Source organism: Myzus persicae, unplaced genomic scaffold (assembly GCF_001856785.1).
Source record: "Myzus persicae strain clone G006 unplaced genomic scaffold, MPER_G0061.0, whole genome shotgun sequence".
In the NCBI taxonomy this organism is placed as follows: Eukaryota; Metazoa; Arthropoda; class Insecta; order Hemiptera; family Aphididae; genus Myzus; species Myzus persicae.
Window position 1 is genome coordinate 407,774 of NW_019104322.1, and position 18,829 is coordinate 426,602.

At 26.4% G+C, this 18,829-nt stretch overlaps 1 protein-coding gene across 8 annotated transcripts in view; it reads right to left on the reverse strand.

The window, feature by feature from the left end:
* The window catches only part of LOC111041153 (sushi, von Willebrand factor type A, EGF and pentraxin domain-containing protein 1), a 65,300-nt gene extending 48,163 nt beyond the window's left edge, over positions 1-17,137 (reverse strand). For 2 of the 8 annotated variants that reach the window (XR_002605289.1, XM_022325343.1), the window contains exons 1-3: positions 16,931-16,988; positions 11,492-11,709; positions 8,630-8,732 (exon numbers count right to left, since the gene is read on the reverse strand). Coding sequence is in view for 7 of the 8 variants with exons in the window: in XM_022325343.1 (XP_022181035.1) it covers positions 8,630-8,732; positions 11,492-11,709; positions 16,931-16,988 (379 nt within the window). In the remaining variant the exon portion in view is untranslated. Of the gene's footprint in view, positions 1-8,629; positions 8,733-11,491; positions 11,710-16,930 lie in introns of all 8 variants that reach the window. The other 6 variants (XM_022325345.1, XM_022325346.1, XM_022325349.1 and 3 more) reach the window with 4 other exon arrangements.
* Between the last annotated feature and the right edge of the window lie 1,692 nt (positions 17,138-18,829).

An 18,829-nucleotide genomic window follows, 5' to 3' on the forward strand; every position in this document is an offset into this window, starting at 1 on the left:
TACAGTATAACTTAATGTTGGTAACCTAACGATATTTGATTAATACTTAGTGATAAGTAATTACAGTGTATTAGATCATAGTTGATTTAAACATATTATTCTTGAGTGATTTATTACAAATAACTGGTACTAAATGTATACTAAATTTGATCATAATCAGAAACCGAACTACAAACCTTTGTTAGCTGACAAATATATGAAATACACAATTATAAATTATCCTAAGTTTAAACTAATGCATAAGTAATATATTAAACATATTAAACTTATAATGCCAAGCGTTGTAAATTGCAATATACTGTTTAATAGAAATACAATAAATACAATTGGGGGATGAGGTGACCGAGTGGTCTGACGCGTCCGCTGCGACGCAGCCGGTCGCGGTTCGATCCTCGGCTACCGGGCGGCATTTTTCTCCGGACAAGTCGCGGTGACCGGAGAACAAGTGCTGCCATCCCCCACCCCCGGGGCATGGCAGAAACCTACGGGTGCCCCATTCGAAATTCTGCCAAAAAACAAACACACACGTGTTCCCCCCTACCGTTCCAAAAAATATATACAATACAAAACTACAATACAAATCCTACTACAGCTAATGGCCTCAGTTGCCGAAGCTTAAGTTCAATAAAAAAAATAAAAAAAATAAAAAAAATAAAAAATAAATAAATAAATACAATTTGTCAAAATAAAAATCTATCTATTTAAAATATGTTTTTTTATACATATTAAAAAATTAATTTTAAACATACCGATAAATATTTTTGCACCATATATTATGTATTTTACATTAAAAAAAATAATGAATTGATTATTAATGATTTTTGGAATTTGATTGTTTTGCGTAATACAATTGTATAATCGTTGTACCTATTTATACATACCCGTAAGGTCGTTGTAATATTCTTAAAGCTTCTGTGATCAGTTAAAAATTAATTTTAATAAAACGGATCCCCAAGTTAATCGAAAATAATAAGTTGCACTCGAGATTAAGTGCTGTACTAAATCAATGACGGTTGACTGGGTCTATAGATGTTAGGTATGTTAAACGTCTTGAGCAAAGTTGAAACACATTAAAATGTGATTTCACAAGCAACAAATCGCAATTGAATGAAAAATATAAAAAGTATTTCCATGGTCGGGTTCGTTTTAATTCAATTACAATTACCATTACAACGCGCTCCGACCTCGACCGCGGACAAAAGGGGGTGATTTATCTGGCACAAAGTCGTTTATTCCAGACCCTGTGGCTGTTGTCGCCTGCACAATCGTGCAAATGAAGTTCCAAAAGAAAGCACATTTCTACACGAAAATTTGTTTTGTATTTAAATCTAGACCTGAATTCTGTGTTACAAATAACGCTATAGGCTCCTAGTTATTATCTGTCCATATTTATTATAATACCCAGTGGAAATATAAATTACATGTAAGATATTATATTTTGTCCTCGACGGACAGTTATAATATATGAATTTATATATATATTTAATATATATTACCATAATACTATGGTAAATTGTATTATGGTGATGTTTACGAAATAGTTTTGTGCATTCTTATGTTCAAGAAATACTACACATATTTTTTAGTTTATACGAATATTACAATAGTTATAATAAAGTGTTAGTATATTATACATTTACATAGTTTATATTATTTTATTTTTATTTCCAAATTAAAACGAAATGCAATAACCTATATGGTATCTAAATTACACTAAAAATTATCGATCGTTATGGTTTTTGATCGTAAATATAAGACAAAATTAGATATTATGGATATAAAGTATTTAATTATTAAATAATTTACCTTATCAAATAACTTTTTAAAAATATAATGCTACAATATACGTTATACTGGGAACGGTAAGAGTACATCAATAAAGTATCCATTAAGGCATAGTTATTTAAAAATATACAAGTATGTAGTAAGTTTATTAATAATTCGTATAAAATTATATAAAAACATAATAGTCATCACACTATCAAATTAATATATTCTCGAAAAATAATTTTTTTTATTTTAGATTCAAAGTAAGTTGATAGTAGTGTTACAACCAATAAAATAATGTGTGGTTTTTTTTTATCTGTCAACAGGTTTTGGAGTAGAAAAATTACTTCAATATTCGACTTTTTGGGTACGGTTTCTTGTAGTTAATATTTCCATCTAGTTGGCGAAAGCCAAAAAATCCTAAAACTTTTCTTAATTGTGAACATGGGAATATCCCCACAATACGAGTTTTTGATAAAATTATTTTGCTGTTGTATTTCAGAAAGAAAATTTTCACCAATATTCTCATGAGGATTTTCTAAACATGATGTCAATTCTAAGGATATTTGGGCTGCTTATAGATAATATTTAATTTTTTTTCGATTTATGAGTTTATGACGATCAAATTATTGTGTCAAGGACCTAAAAGCTTGATATAAGGTTCTTGAGTGGTTCTTCATAAGTATTATTACAGCAATTAAAAAGTATCAACAATTTATATGGTCACAAAAATTGTTTGAACTTTATTTTGATAAAATTGAATATTTTAATAAGAAATAACGAATTTCCTTTACAAAATTTTAGTTACCTATTCAGTGGTAGGTAATTCAAAAAATATTGATCACAAAGACTTTAAACATTTTTCCAATATATACATATTATTTTTCTATACACTATACATTGGTAATAGGTATTATCGTATACGCCGATCACTTCGACGTGTACAAAATATGAACAAATAATATTCTAAGCACCTTTAATAAACACTCGTATCTGATGGTAATCGAGTCACACGACTTCCACCACTGACCCTACATTTGTCTCGTTCTATGACGTATATTATTGCTTAACCTAGTTTTGTTTTGCTACATCTGCTAAAACTTACTGACTAAGACTTTATACTAAATATTGTTAGGTATATACATGTGACTTAACCTAGTTAATATTTGTAATATTTGTTTATTTATGCATGATACAACCGTATACAATGAAATTCTTAAAATATTTCAACTAATCTTAAACTATTTATGCCATGAACCAACTTATCCTAACTTAACCTTTCTACGGTGTGTCGGTACTAACTTAAGGTTATATGCAATGTTATTGACAAAAAAATATTTCATCCACCTATTTAAGAAATTAATAGGTACAAGAGTTATATAAATATAGTATAACATTTGCTAACCTTAAAAATGAATTATGTTCCAACCGTCTCCTTTGACCTTCATTCTGATTAGTTGTTCGTATTTACTTACAATGATTTATCATTGACTTAAAAATTAAACACATCCAATAGAGTGCAGACCTACTAAATTACGATATGTACATTAGTAAAATCGTAACCTACTAGACATCAGAAGTGAGTTACACTGTTTTGTTTCGTTCAGTTTGCTATACCAATTATACTCCAGTATACATACTTTTTAATTACTCTAGTCTTTGAATAATGATCACATTATTTCTATGCTAACTCGGCCCCTAGTTTTTTTTTTTTTTTGAAATGTACCTACCTGTCCCGTCCCCAATGGTGTTTCGCTGTTCTGAATGATAATTTCGCTCGACGTTTTTCGGTTTATCACAAACGAAAATACTTAAATAAAAAAAATAAAAAAAAAACTGGAACATAAAAGTTACAGAGAATTCCTATTTGGATACTATCATTCCACAAATACTGCAGTTCATTAAACAGGGAAAAAAATACAATTTTACTAAAAAGTCAGATTGATTACAATTATTTCGCAATCGCATCAGACAAAATGACTGCAGAAACATTGAAAACAAGAGCTTTTTAATTACAACGGCTACAGTATTATTTTATGAATATTTTAAAACCATCTCTTTTGATAATTCAATAGTAATGGGGCTGACAGTGTCTGAAATGAATACGGGTTGTAATAAATGTAATATAAGACGTATTGAAATTACTACGGATGAATTAATAAACAAAAATATTTATGATTGTAACCTGCTGAAATTTCAAACTAACCAGTTGACAGTTACTACTTACTAATTTATCAGTTGTGTTTATACCTATGCAAAAAAATAAAAATAGTATTATTAGTTTTATTTTTTTAACCTATTTTGTTCTGGTACCTGCCTTACCTATATAAATTAAAAAGGTATTTTAATTATAAAAATAACAAATAATAGTTATTTGCAATATTTTTTTTTTTGATAACTGAGATTGTTTTAAAAAATATTTAAAAATACTTTAAAAATTGATAATTCATAGTCGTATAAAATACAGTATAATCTAGGTAAATAAACAAATTTTACAAGAAATATAAATCTGAGGTTTTTTTAATGAATGGTATAAACAAATAGAATATATTTTTAATAAAAAAAAATATTTATATATGTAAATAATGCATTATTGTTTGTGATTTTTTGGTGTTTCAAATATTTTTTTTCGACAAAAACAATAAAAAAATACCTCTTGTGAACCATTATATAACCATTACCTAGATATACCATTGTAATTTGCTATACCTACACCTTAATCTTAAAATGTTTATTTTTTGGTTTTATGACTACTCAACTATAATATATATTACATACTTAATAGAATTCACAAGACCTCAGCACGAGAGATGACGTTACAAAAAGATGTATTTATATATAATAGGAGCCACTAAATAATGAATAATTTTAGGATAACACTACGAGAAAAAGCTTATTTAATTAGTTATAACATTATGTCTTTATAAAATAATTCCTTGAAGCTTCGACAGTATATACAGTATACACATCACCATTTGGGAACTTAAATATGTAAGAGTTTGGTCGAAATTCAATAGTTTGGTTTTCAAAACTTTCCGGCATTCAAAATGACAGCGACATCTTAAATATACTGACTATTTACTAGCCATACATTTAATGCGTAAGCTGGCTTACGAGTTACGGAGTGTATATGACTCCAATAAAGATTTATAAATTACGCAGCTCAAATGGCAAAGTAAAAATATAAAATGTAAGTAATACCCTATTAAAATAAAAAAATTATCCTATTATGGTGAGGTGTGTTCCTTAAAGTTATTCAAATATTAAGGTGAAGTGAGCTATTCAAAATAACAAATAATAAATATTCTTACAATCATAATATATTTAATGCGTAAATACACTCGAAGTATAGATGACTCCAATAAAGGTTTGAAAATTGCACAGCTCAAATGGCAGAGAAAATTGTATAAAAAATATAAATAATATCTTATTAAAGTAAAAAATATCCTATATTTGTGTGACGTGTTCCTTAGACTTATTGAATATTATAAGATGAAGTAAAGTAAATGTAATAGTAATGTCACGTTTTAGATTCTAAACAGATAGATAAATGTATTCATTTAACAAAGGTGGGTTTTTTTGGAGTGTGCGACTGTCATCAATTTTGGAAGCAGTAAGAATTTATATTTTCGTCAACGCTATAAATATTAAGTTTATCGATTTCTATTTAAGAAATCGTTGCACAAAAGTTTTAGTTCCATGACCAAAACTTAGGATAGACTATTTTATACATATTTTTTTATCCACAAGGTTTTTCAATGTTTCCTACTGTCGTGATACGTATTTTTATACTTTGTAACACTTCTTCTTATTTTTATTTTTTATATACATTTCTTCTGTCTTTTACTCTATTTTGTACTATTAATTTATAAGTATAATTTTATTATAGTATTTTTTGTTATAGTCTAAAAGATAATATGTAATTTAAAATAATAAAAAAAAATTGCATTAATTCTTAAATTAAAAATGTAATGATGTACAAGCAATACAATGCCAGTTATTTGTTTAAATGTTTTAATTAATCTGAATCCCATAATTTTTTAACATAATTCGAAAATATTTGTTTGACGAAAGATAAATATGTTAGGACTGTCGAATGTGAATATGTAATAAAAGTAAACATCACGGTGTTGCGATACCACAATAATTATTATAATTTGACGGACGTTATCCTGTCAACAGATGTTACAACGTGTGTCTGCCGAAATATGCAGCAATCGGCTTAATATGTCGAAACTCAAAAACCTCTTTAGAGGACGTGTCTGGGACCTGTTATGATAACGCCATCGAAATAATTTATTACTATAGTTTATACAAAAACAATGCTGAATATTTCTCTTTTCGGTCGTTAAATTTCATTGTTTTTAATTTGTTAGGATAGATTGTCTAAAATTTTAATTTATCTGAATCAAAAACATAGTTAATAAAGCATTAATTTAAAATCGCAGGGTGTACTTTTGAATGGCTAATTTTGTTAAAATATTCAAATGTAGTAATTAAAATAAGCGAAAGTAAAACTAATGAATGATCAATGTTATCGTATCTAAATACCAATAAAAATATATTCAAAAGTGTTAAATAAATAATAATTTATTCGTTATTAATTTAATAAAATATAATTTGTTATTAGGTAACTGATTATAATTATTATAATTTTTATACAGCAAACCTGCTTCCTAAAAATTAACTAAATTAATTGAACTCTAGCAACACAACAAGCATTAGCTTAGGAGGCTTAGTAACCTTATAATATATAAATTATAAAATAACATGTTTGATAAATATATGTTTTGGTTACAATAAATATTATTACTATTATTATAAATAACTGTTTATTCAATCAAATTTAAACAAAAATTAAACTTAGTCATTTAGAAAAAAACATTTTGAGCATATCCAATTCATAATACGCTTGCATTGAAAACAAAACAATAATGACTTAACCACACTTCTTAATATTATTTAACTCAATTATAATTGAATTACAAATCAAATATTTAGATCAATTCGTGGACTTGGTTTTTATTTGTGTAAATAAAGTTATTAGATGCCTACCCTTAATTGTAGTTGTTAGTTTAAAAAAACTATTCTTCTCAGCTTATTTTTGAAACTTTTACAAAATAAATCGACTCTTTTTTTTACTAATCAAGTTTTTACAGTGATTAACATCGCACAACAATACTTTTAAATCATTTATTCAAATTATCATATTACTCAACAAAATCGTCTAATGCGATCGAGTCTGGAGCTCGAACTTTGGTTATAGTACCAATACCGACCATGAAAAGAATTTGTTTTTGTAAAATAGAGAATTCAGGAGAAAGAAATTTTATAACGGAAACGACCATTGCAATTTGCCCTAAAGGATCAGAAGACCAAGATGAACATAAAGTCTATGTGAGTACTGAGTACAGTTACGCCAGAGTAATAAAAACCTTAAGGCAAAAGTTTCCCTGGGGCAAAATTTTTGTCTGTTTTTTTTTCATTTTTATAAATCTAGCTCGAAATTCACAAATCCACACAAACCTTTTATAGCCTGTTTTCTGTTTTTTGACGACTGAAACTTTTCACACCAACTTTCCCTTCGTTTTAAGTCCATTGTGCTACACAAAATACCCATTTCTTACCACATTGCAAAAACTACACGATGAGACAAAATTATATTATCTACTTTGATGTATAATGGACTATAGTTTTCGCCAGAAAACCCTCTCCTTAGAGTTTAGTTTGAGAAAACAAAAAGCAAATGGCTACCTTTTCAAGGGGAATGAATTAAAGACTATCCTTTTTATGGAAAAAGACAATTGAAGGTCCCTCTAGAATTTATTTTTAATTAATTTAATTCAGTCTAAAAAATTTAATCAATGGAAAAACTGTATTGTCTGTATTATTAAACTGTATATTCTTATGACAATTAGCTTAATAAGTGTATTATATAAAGACAATAATTATTATTGTAAGTGATGCATTATATTATAAGTACATTACACACGTAATTTTCATAATAATTATTCAAATTCGTATTAGAATATTCAATTTAATAGTCTGTGTAGTACACTATTACAGCTGTATTAACATTTAGATCCAGTTTTAATAAGACCTAATTTTCAATGAAATCTTACATTTTAATGTTAAATAACCGTTAATGATAAATAGTGTCACATAAAACCTAAAATATAATTATAAAATTAAGTTGCTATTAATTTGTACAGTATATTGTTTAATTCTTATCATTTAAATTAAGTAACATTTTAGTATAACTTTTAGTTTAAATTGTAGGATAAAGCTATATTTTAAAATGTCTAGTTGGTTCAGTAACCCGGATCAGTTGATTCAAATATAGTATACCGTACAATAAAGGGTGTATATTATGATCTTTAGTAAGTTTATACCTACTATATACATATAATACCACAAATACTCTCTGAACATCTCAAACTTGGTAATACTTTGTTACGTCTCAATAGAACCAAAATTATTTGATGGTAATTAATGTAACACTATACAATGTTCATATATAGGTACTTAAAATGGACTTAATTGGTTCGAACTAAAATATATTCGACATCAATATGTTTATTAACACTGTAATAAAGCAATTATTAACAATATCGATTTGTTATATTCCAAAAGTGAGGTTCGATGTTCTTATATTTTTTTTTCAAGAATTAATGATAGGTGTAGATATACTTAGTGTAAATAATATGCATTTTATATTTTTCAATGTCGATTAGTTCTCTCACTCTTTAAGTTTTATGTATGTATAGTAGTATATTAAATTTAACTAAATTTAACTAAAAGTTAAAAGCTGATACGGTAAAAAGCAGTTAATTATTTGATAATATAATAGTTCAAATTTTACCTGGTTTTACACATGACATTCCACAAAGTCCATCACAAAGACAATGCTTCTTCTTGCTTTTACAATCTTCGTCAGAGGAACATTTTCGTAAACATGATTGTCCCTGCAGAAAAAAACATAAATTTTATTTCAGAAAAAAATTATATTCGAATAAATAGATTTATCTATTGAAGAAAGTAAATGGATTTCAACTAAACTTTCCTAGATAATAACCAAGTGGCAAGTTGCATAAGAAATTAATAAATTTAATGATTCAGTAGAATTTAATGAAACAACCATGCACCACTAAATCATGTTTAAAGGATAATTAACTCAAATATTGATTCATTAAATATTTAGGGGTTTTTTATGTGGCCCAGAATTATACTGATAAATATATACTTAGATGTCTAATAAATAAAAACATTTTGAGTACAGTATAAATGTTTAAAAAACAGTAAATACTTCAATAAAACAAATGTACCTACCAACATAATAAATACCACTAGATCAGACTTGGTATTTAAAATATTAAAATATAATTGTCCTCATTTTTAAGTTTCTAGGTTAGGCACTAGTTTTTTATAAATGTTTAATTTTAGATTTAATTGTAAAAGTATAATAAAAACTATTTCAAATGTTGCTTATAGTTTGTGAATAGCTGATTATTTTCTATTATAGGTACAGCAAGTCGACAATACTAGGTAGGTAAAATAATTTGAGAGACCAAGCTTTGTAAAAATGTCACAGTGCCAATACGAAAAAAAAATGTGAAATAAAATTAACCGAAATGTTCATAATTATTATTGTCTGGTTTCTTATGTAGGGTTTCAATACCTTCTATAAAATGAATAATAAAGTTAATTTATATCAAACATCATTTTTGTAATGAAATTCATAAAATATAAATCTATAATAGAAACCCTTTGTGAAATCTAAAATACTTAAAATACTAATATAAAATGAAAATTTAAAATTCTGATCAGGAAATTGGTTTATATATTTATGATTTAATTTTGAATTGCAAATTTTATTTTAAAATAATAACAATATCAAGAAATAATATTAATGTACCTATATAATGTTGTTATTTGTGTATTCTTTGTTTTATAATGCATTTAACAAAAACAAAGCCATCATAAACAATTTAATAAGCACTACAATTTTTATCTGTTTGTATATAAGTTCATAAACAATAATTTTAGAAATATATTGATTTAACTATTTATTGGTAAGTATTATACATGAACGTTAGCAGAATTCATAAACAGACTTATTTTTACCTACAAGTAATTAATGAAAAAAAATGTTAATTATCTAACATCAAAAATAATTGTTTTCATGACAGTAATATAATTATTTATATTATAAATGTCCAACATAGTGTTTCTATAGAATAAAATAAGTTTATACCTTTAACTCTAGAAAAAATACTTCAATTATTTATCTCTTTATGACCATCAAGTTTATACAATATGTACTCAAGGGCTTAACTCATAAATCAACATTTATTTTAGTTTATGTTGATATTTTGAAATAAAAAAATTATTAGTAGGTATAAGCAAAATTAATTTTTATTCCTCTTGATAAGATTTATCATTAAAATAAACTGTAAAATAGTGTAAAAGGAGAGTACTTAACTGTGATAATTTAAATGATTTAAATTTTAAAAAAATGCTTTATTTTTTTTTATTCATCATTTCATTTTTACAAATTAAGTTTCTACGACTATCAAAAATGAGGGATACACTTATAAAGTTTTAAAACAAATGCACAGAAATTCATTTCTGCATTTAAATGTAAAAAAATATTTCAATTTGATATAAACAAAATTTTTTGCTATACCAATTCTAATACACATTAGGTAATAAAAAAAAACCTACAAATGTCAAGCAACCTCTTTGAAGCCCTTAACTCAATCGAAGACAACGCCAACAAAACCACCACATTTCTAAAACTTATTGATATGTACAACTCAACCGAAGAAAACCATTGTATTTATTTATATGTATCTAATATGTATTTTGTTGTAAGCTAATAACCTAATAATTGATGTTGTACCAAGAATACAAAATAAATAAATACATATTAAGTAAAGACTAAAGATTATCTAAACAAAATATACGCAACTAATTGTTTTTTATGGGATTCAACATTGAACTAAACTAAAATAAACTGATTACTTAACCGATTGTTTAAATTATTTTGAAAGTTCAAACAATAATAAAATATGCCAATTTATTGATGACATATTGATAGTACCTTAATAATAATAATCAGATATTATTATTATTATAATAAACTACACGAAACATATAAGAAAAAAATTAACAAAAAAAAAATTGGTTTTATTTAGTAAACTTCATGTACCAATTTCAAAATATTATAGGCTGTTACAGCAAATCGTCATCGTTTCCTATTTTTTCTTCGCGTATATATACGAGTATATTACACGGAATATTTTTAGGAAGTAGGTATACAATATCGGTTATAATTTATATTATGAGCTTCTTACATCAATCAGAAATAAAATTCCGAATGAATATTTTTAAATGTCTGTTTTCTGACAGTAAATATTTATGTGTCTCGTATCCAATGTTTTCAATAACTTATCAAACATCAAAATTATTTTTACCGATTTCAAACCCTCACTACAGTTTAAAGTATTAAAATGTAAAGTTTGAAAATTTAAAAATTCATAAAAATATTGTTAACTATATTTTTTTACTTTATTTGCATCATTATATCCGATACTAGTAGTCATATAATCATGCTAAGTGCCATCAAAATATAACCTACTTTATTTTCCATACAATAAATACTGATAGAGGTACCTATATTTCAAAATATGTAAATTGTAGCATTGTATCAAATAAATATTACCATGAATGCAGCTTGCTCTTCATTTCTGGGACATTCAGATGACGGTAGCTTCCTTGGATTTTTGTAGGCCCGATCATCATCATCAACTTTCACATCGTCCTCGTCCGTGTCTTCGTCATCAATGTCGTCAACGTCGTCCAGATAATATTGCACCGTTGTGCCGTTGTATGGTGTATAGCTTTGGTACGATCTTTTGGCCATTTCATTCGATGGCAAGTCTATATTGAATATAATATTATAGTAAAAAAAAAATATAATATGGTATAATCGATTAATACAAAACAAACATGTCTACGTATTACTTCAATAAAAGAAATCCTTAACAGCTATTTTACACAATGGTAAACTTATAAGTTATAAGAATAGTTTTCATTGTTCTAATATTTCATACTACAACAATTAAAATTTAGTTCTTTAGCCAAGACAAAAATACCCAAGTCACGCCATTCTATGATTCTATACTTCTATCTAATGACATTTTAATTTCAGTTTCAATCTTAAATGTGTGTGTTTTATAAATTATTATTGTATTAAATTTACGGATTGTGCCGTTAAATTTATATTTCAGCCTTTCCGATTTATAATTAATTAGTTTCTCTAAATCTGACCATTATTACATTTGATATAATTGTATTTTACTCGTATAATTGTATATATAATATACAAATCAGTGAATAATCACTAGCGTCAGTGAGCACAAAGAGACCGATTACAAATACAATATACAAATTATACAACCAAAAAGAAAAATTTTGATATGTTTTTACTGATGAGCAAGCATGTTCTAAAAAAATATATAAATTGCGATGTATTGTTCTTTATACTCTTAGTTAGACGAACAAGAGGAATATAATATGATAACCGAATGAACAGGGACATAAAATGAATACGTTTTGACGAGTCTTTTATAATGTTATCAACATACTGACTTTTTGAACAGTTAGATAAAATATATTATATATGATTTTAGTTTTCCGTTTGAACAATTAAAAATACTGTTTTGAAAATAACCAACAGTTTTTCAACAAAAATAATAATGTGATAGAAGAATTGAAATTATTATCTTTTAAATATTAGTATTTGACAAAAATAATTTATATATATTTAACCAACATAATAAGATAATGGTATTTTTTTCCTATGCATTTATAATATAAATATTATATAAAGACAACGCATTTCGTACCATTTTAAATTATATTGACTGGCAAATTCTTAAACTTACATATTTATTAATTTAATAACTATTTATTTTTATATAACAAAAACTGATTATATTAAAAAAATTATGACTACTAATTTCTTAGTTTTGTTCGATTTTCACATTGATTAAAAATACCTAAAATCGGTAACCTAATTACAACATTTTAATATAATGCCAAATTAATGACATCGATTATTTTATATTTTATGCATCATTCAATTAAAAGTGATTTTATCAAATTAATTTACGTAATAACTAATTAGTTAAGCGTGTAGGTGTCTTCATACTAATAATCCTAACGTTTTTTGGTAGAAGATATTAAGAATTCTTTTTAACCTAAATTAATTATATTTTTAAACCATAACTACTAAAAGAATAAGAATAACTTTAATTGAATAATAATACAAGATTCGTCTACAACGATCCTATTATAATTATAAATTATAATGAATAGTGTACTAAAATATAGAGAATAAAATGATATGTATATAAATGATATATAACATAATGTTTGAAGAAAATAGAGTTTTAAATTTAATTAATTCTACAAGATTTTTCTCTCGTGCAAATAAAGTAGGTACGTTTCTACTATTGAGATATATCGCTCTGTAGGGAGAAATTTCTCAAACGATCACAATGATCAATTTCTTCACTCGTTTTACGTAGTAAATTCAAATCTATTATGTAGATGTTAAAATGTTACTATAAAAATTAAACAATCATAATGTTTACAATTCAATAATGATTATTGACAAATCATAGAAGACTGCTTAGATTATTTTGGATAAAAAAAATGTTGTTGAATGAAAGTAATAATACTATAGCTTTTACGCGAATTCAATATGGTATATTATAAGAAAAATATATGCCACCACACCATTTTTTTTCAACAATATTAAACTACAGGTAATATTAAAGTCAAATACTTCCCGACAAGACCACTATACTATTGAATAAGTATTTAGAAAAATGTCATGGACAGTCCGAGTATAATAAAATATCCACTTGTGCTCCGTGTTTATTGCAGATGGTTGTCATCACTTATATTATGTAGTATGGTGGTATGTGTATATATAGTTTATTACAATAATGTTGTATCTAAACACTTTACGAGTAAAACAACACGTTAGTATACCTATAAAGGCGTGTGTAATTCATAATCGTAATAGTTATTAATAAGTTTTAGAAATAATTATAAAACCAAGACAATAAAAAATAACATTAAATACAAATTGCGAAACAAATATGATGAATATATTATAATTTATAATAATATACGACATTCAAAATTGTATCAATACAGATTACAACAATATTTCAACACGAAAATCTGAGGGTGTGTTAAGAATATTTTTCCATAAAATCTTTTTTTTAGCTAGATTTAGAAAAGAATGATTATACGAAACAAATATTGTAACCTCGCCCTTTACGTACTGTGTCTATACTTGTTGTACTATGGTTTGATGATCTATATATACCTGTTTGTGATACATAATGTAATAAGTCTGTGCCGTTATCCATTAAATTAAATCTGTGTGGTTCTTTTATCCTCGTCGATAAAAATCAAATTTTCAACATTCAAGCGGGAAGATGGTAGGTAAATAAAAAAAGGTTTAAAAAGGACCGTTAGTGTCCTATAGTTATTAAGGTTAGGTGTTAGGTTAGGACTGGCATTGTGCCCTATATCTTTTTCTCTGTCTATTTTTCAAAACCAATAAAATAAACAGTAAATCGTCCGTTGGTTTTAGTCCAAACAATTTAAAACGATAGTGTCAAATTCACACACGATTTTCAAAACCCTTACATTACTTTCACGCAAAAAAAAATGACTTTTGGAACAGATTCGTACGTGTTTACTGAACATATATATAAAACCTTAAAACAAATTCGGGTACACTAAAAAAAGCTATCTCACAAGCTTAAAAAACAAATCTGCTTTCTACGCGCATTTAGGTACAATTAACAAACAAATGATACATAGGTATTTACTATATTTTCCAAGTACAATTGTATTATTTAATAAATACTGAATTCCAATTAATACATCAAATAGATCAAAGTGAAACTGTTAAGAACCACCTAGATAAAACGTATATTTATCTTTATTTTGAAATTCATACTAATGGATTATAATTTATAGTAGGGAAGCAAAAAAGTCAGTTTTTTCTTCAATAAAATGCTTGGTAGTAAATAATAATTCAAGTACTTATAATTATAATTTAAAAACAAATATGCAACCCAACATTAAATGTTAAAAAAACACGATGGATAACTCTAATAAATGATAGTTAAAGTAAACATATTACATAATTACGGCTCGTACTTACACTTTTCAATAGCAATATACCTATACCTACAATTGATACCCCTGTATTTAAAAAATTAACAACAGTAAATGACATATTATATTTTAAAACAGAATACAATATAATAATAATTATTATTATTTACCATAACATTTTTTAAGAATTTAAATGTTGCCTAACAAAAGGAAAAATTTTAATACGTGTCCTTTCAATTTTGTACACAAACATTTCTCGTTCAAACTAAACCTTTTTAATTAATTTCCATAGTTTGACATTATTTATAAAGCTAAAATAATAATATATATTTACTTCGCACTAGATATCAGATTATATTATATGATAAATTTAACACAGTAAAATGAGATTAGTGTTCAGCAATCAATATCTAGATAGTATTCTTACATTTTAATTTTCCTAAATTTTCTATACCTTTTAAGGCGCTTATGCACTCATACCTCAACCTTTTATTTTAAAATAACTTTTTTTACATTGTAGATTTATTTTTTACTTTATACATTTCCACTAAATTATTTTAAATTATCTGTTCATTGTTCGTAATAAAATGTAATAATAAATATTTTAAATGAGAACTACTAAGAAGTAAAAAATTGGAATCATATATTTTTTTAACAAATGATAATCGTAAAAAATTAATCATATTAAACAATCTGGGAGAAAGGTATTTATATTTATTTTATAACCATACATAATCCAATTAAATGTTATTTTAAAATACGCGATGTTTTGAAATGTAAAATTGAAGACTATTCCATTTGAACGTTTTATATTAAAATATCTTACAATAAGACGATATGATTCTAAAAATAAAAGAGAATTGTTTTTTATCTCTAAATTAATACTTTTGTGTATAATTCACATATGACGTATCCAGTTACATTATAATAATAAGGTTTTTTTTTCTAAATAATATGAAATTTCAATTGTGTATACACTATGTATGTATAATTGAAAATCTTGATTTCTTAAAAAACATACACATTTAGCCATTTAGTTATTATAAATACAAAATTAGTTAAAAATTAATTTCATACTTAGTAATTAATCTTTTTACAATATATATTTCAATGTGTATTTCAAACGATAATATAATTATTCTATAATTCAGTGGAAAATACATATAAATTATTTCAGATAGTAATATTTTAAGGAATTTAAATACAAAATATGAGCACGTTATAAAGGAACACGGTATTATATTAATAATTCAATCATAGTTTATCGATAATCATTTTATCAATTTTTGATTTAATTTATATAGGTAGTTTGTGAAATAATTAAATTAAAACTTCAGCCGAATACATGATATACCATATACTAATGCATAAAGCATATCTCTGACTAAATGAAAACATATATTTATAACGTAGGGAATTTCTCAAAATATATGAGTTGAATATATCCCAAGTATTATAATTCATTTTTTACAACAGTCTATAAACCTGTATTTTCGTCCAATAATATATATTAAAAAATTGATGTCGTATCGTAATAATATAGTTGATTGGTGAATTATATATAAAAATACAAGAAATTGATGAATAAAATCTGTTCGTCGTATATGGCACGTTTACAGTTTTTAATAACCACTATAAGCAATGAGAATTAAATCAATTTGTATGAGCGTAATATAGATAGGGTTTTGATTTGTTTATCACGCATAAATAACGTCTCCAATCTTCATATCAAATATTATTATTATAACTTATAGGACAGTTACATAATTTGTATTGTTCGATAAAAACGAATAATTTGTGAGACTTACTCTAATAAATAAATAAATAAATAAAAAACATTATCGTGCACTATGTACGAAAATATTATTATAAATATAATTCTAATAAAACACACACACACACACAAATATTTTAATAATATAGCTATTTTGTTATGCTATATTATTATACTTACACGTGTGACAGTCGACGACGGAGACGAACGCGACGAGGATGGCGAAGACGAGCGTCATGGTCGCGATGGAGATCGTCACGGAGTCCCGTCTAGTCGTAGTATTTGTAGTAGTAGTAGTGGTAGTAGTAGTTGTTGTAGTAGTGTACACCGCCGCAACATTATCCTCCCGAGCAACACTGAGTCAACCCCGTCGGTTGCCGCCGCCGCCGTCGCCGACGTACACTCGCACGTGATCCACCGCCGATCGTGCTCCGCGGACCGCCGCTATACTACCACGCCGAACCGCGGTACACCCCTTTGAGCGTAAGTAGGTGTACGTCCCGTCCTCACGATTTTCAAAATACGCTGCAAGGTTGTTCGAAATACGATTCATCATCCGATATAAAACGATTATAGGTTTTTAGTTTTCAGGTTTAGATTAAATATTATAATATGATATAGATAATTAAATAAATAAGGATAATATTTCATAATGTATTTAAATATTTAATGATAAGTATCGAACGACAAATGGTCTATGTGAATTCCCTTCGTTACGCACTCACGCCGACAACACAATATCTTGTCGGAACTCAAATAAATTCCATGACGTATAATGTATATATCCGCGTTGTAATAGCTGACTCCGCTAATTGTTTATTTCCTCTGTGGTTGGTGGTAATGGTGATACGTACCAGTGACGTGGTGAAGACTTATAATTTATAAACCATAATGCACAGCATATATATTTCAGTATCTCAACCCCTTAATATAATGTATTATACCATAAAAGATATAATTATAATACATTAATACGGCTATATGTTTTTTTTTTAATGTTTGCTTAATGTCATTCCTCACCATAATGTATTAGACCCGATACGGTGGTATAAATGACATAAAACCCCGTTCACTATGCCGCTGGTTTGTACACAGTTTATCTTTAATACATCTCCAAAAGAATAGTAGTCTCATGGCGTAAGGTCAGGTGACTTATAGGGAGCCAGGTGCAGAGCATCGGATGATTCATTTCGAACAACCCTGTTTAATATACATTATACATATATACCTACAATTAATACATAGGTATTATAAAAAAGTTCTTCCCTTTTAAATAGAACATTTTTATGACATCATCATATTACAATACATGTTATATGATGTATAATATGACCTGAACTGACCATGTTTGTTCAAGACTGACTCTAGCCATATCCATATGAACAAGGCAATTTATACGTCGACCTTAAATATATATTATGTATACATCATCAACCTAATTTGTACATTAGCCAATGTGCTGTGGCCAGTGGATTAAGTATTAAGTCTTATTAATTCGGGAACTTAGATATCCTGTATTCCTTTCAAACGTAAAGAAACGTAAACAACTGTAAACAGATTATGTTGGTACATTGGTCAACACGTTAAACCACTTAAGCACTTCAGATTGTGTAATCATGTAGAGACATACAATCATTCAGAAAGTTTGTACATAGATATTTTTACAATATTTCAATTTGTATTCAGGTTGTAAGCCGGTATTTAAATTATCATAATTTAAAAATATAAATATTTCACTTTGATATTAAAATAATACGTACAAAGTTTGTTCTACAGACGCAGATAATGTTCTTAACTTAAAGTTTGATAACGAGTAAATTAACTCTATAGTATACTATAAAGATAACTACACACGGTTGGTTCTGCAGAACGCAATTTTGCTATAATGCTATGTTGCTCGTTGGTCACAGGAGAAAATAAATAGTGAGCTGACATCTTCATCCTCATATAGTCCTTTGCTATCCATTCTTCAATACCAAATTGTTTAAGTCTTTTTCAGTTCTGAAACGAATTAAATCATGTTATATAAGATCAAAAATAATCGAGGAAAGTTCAAACTCTTCGACAATTATAACAATG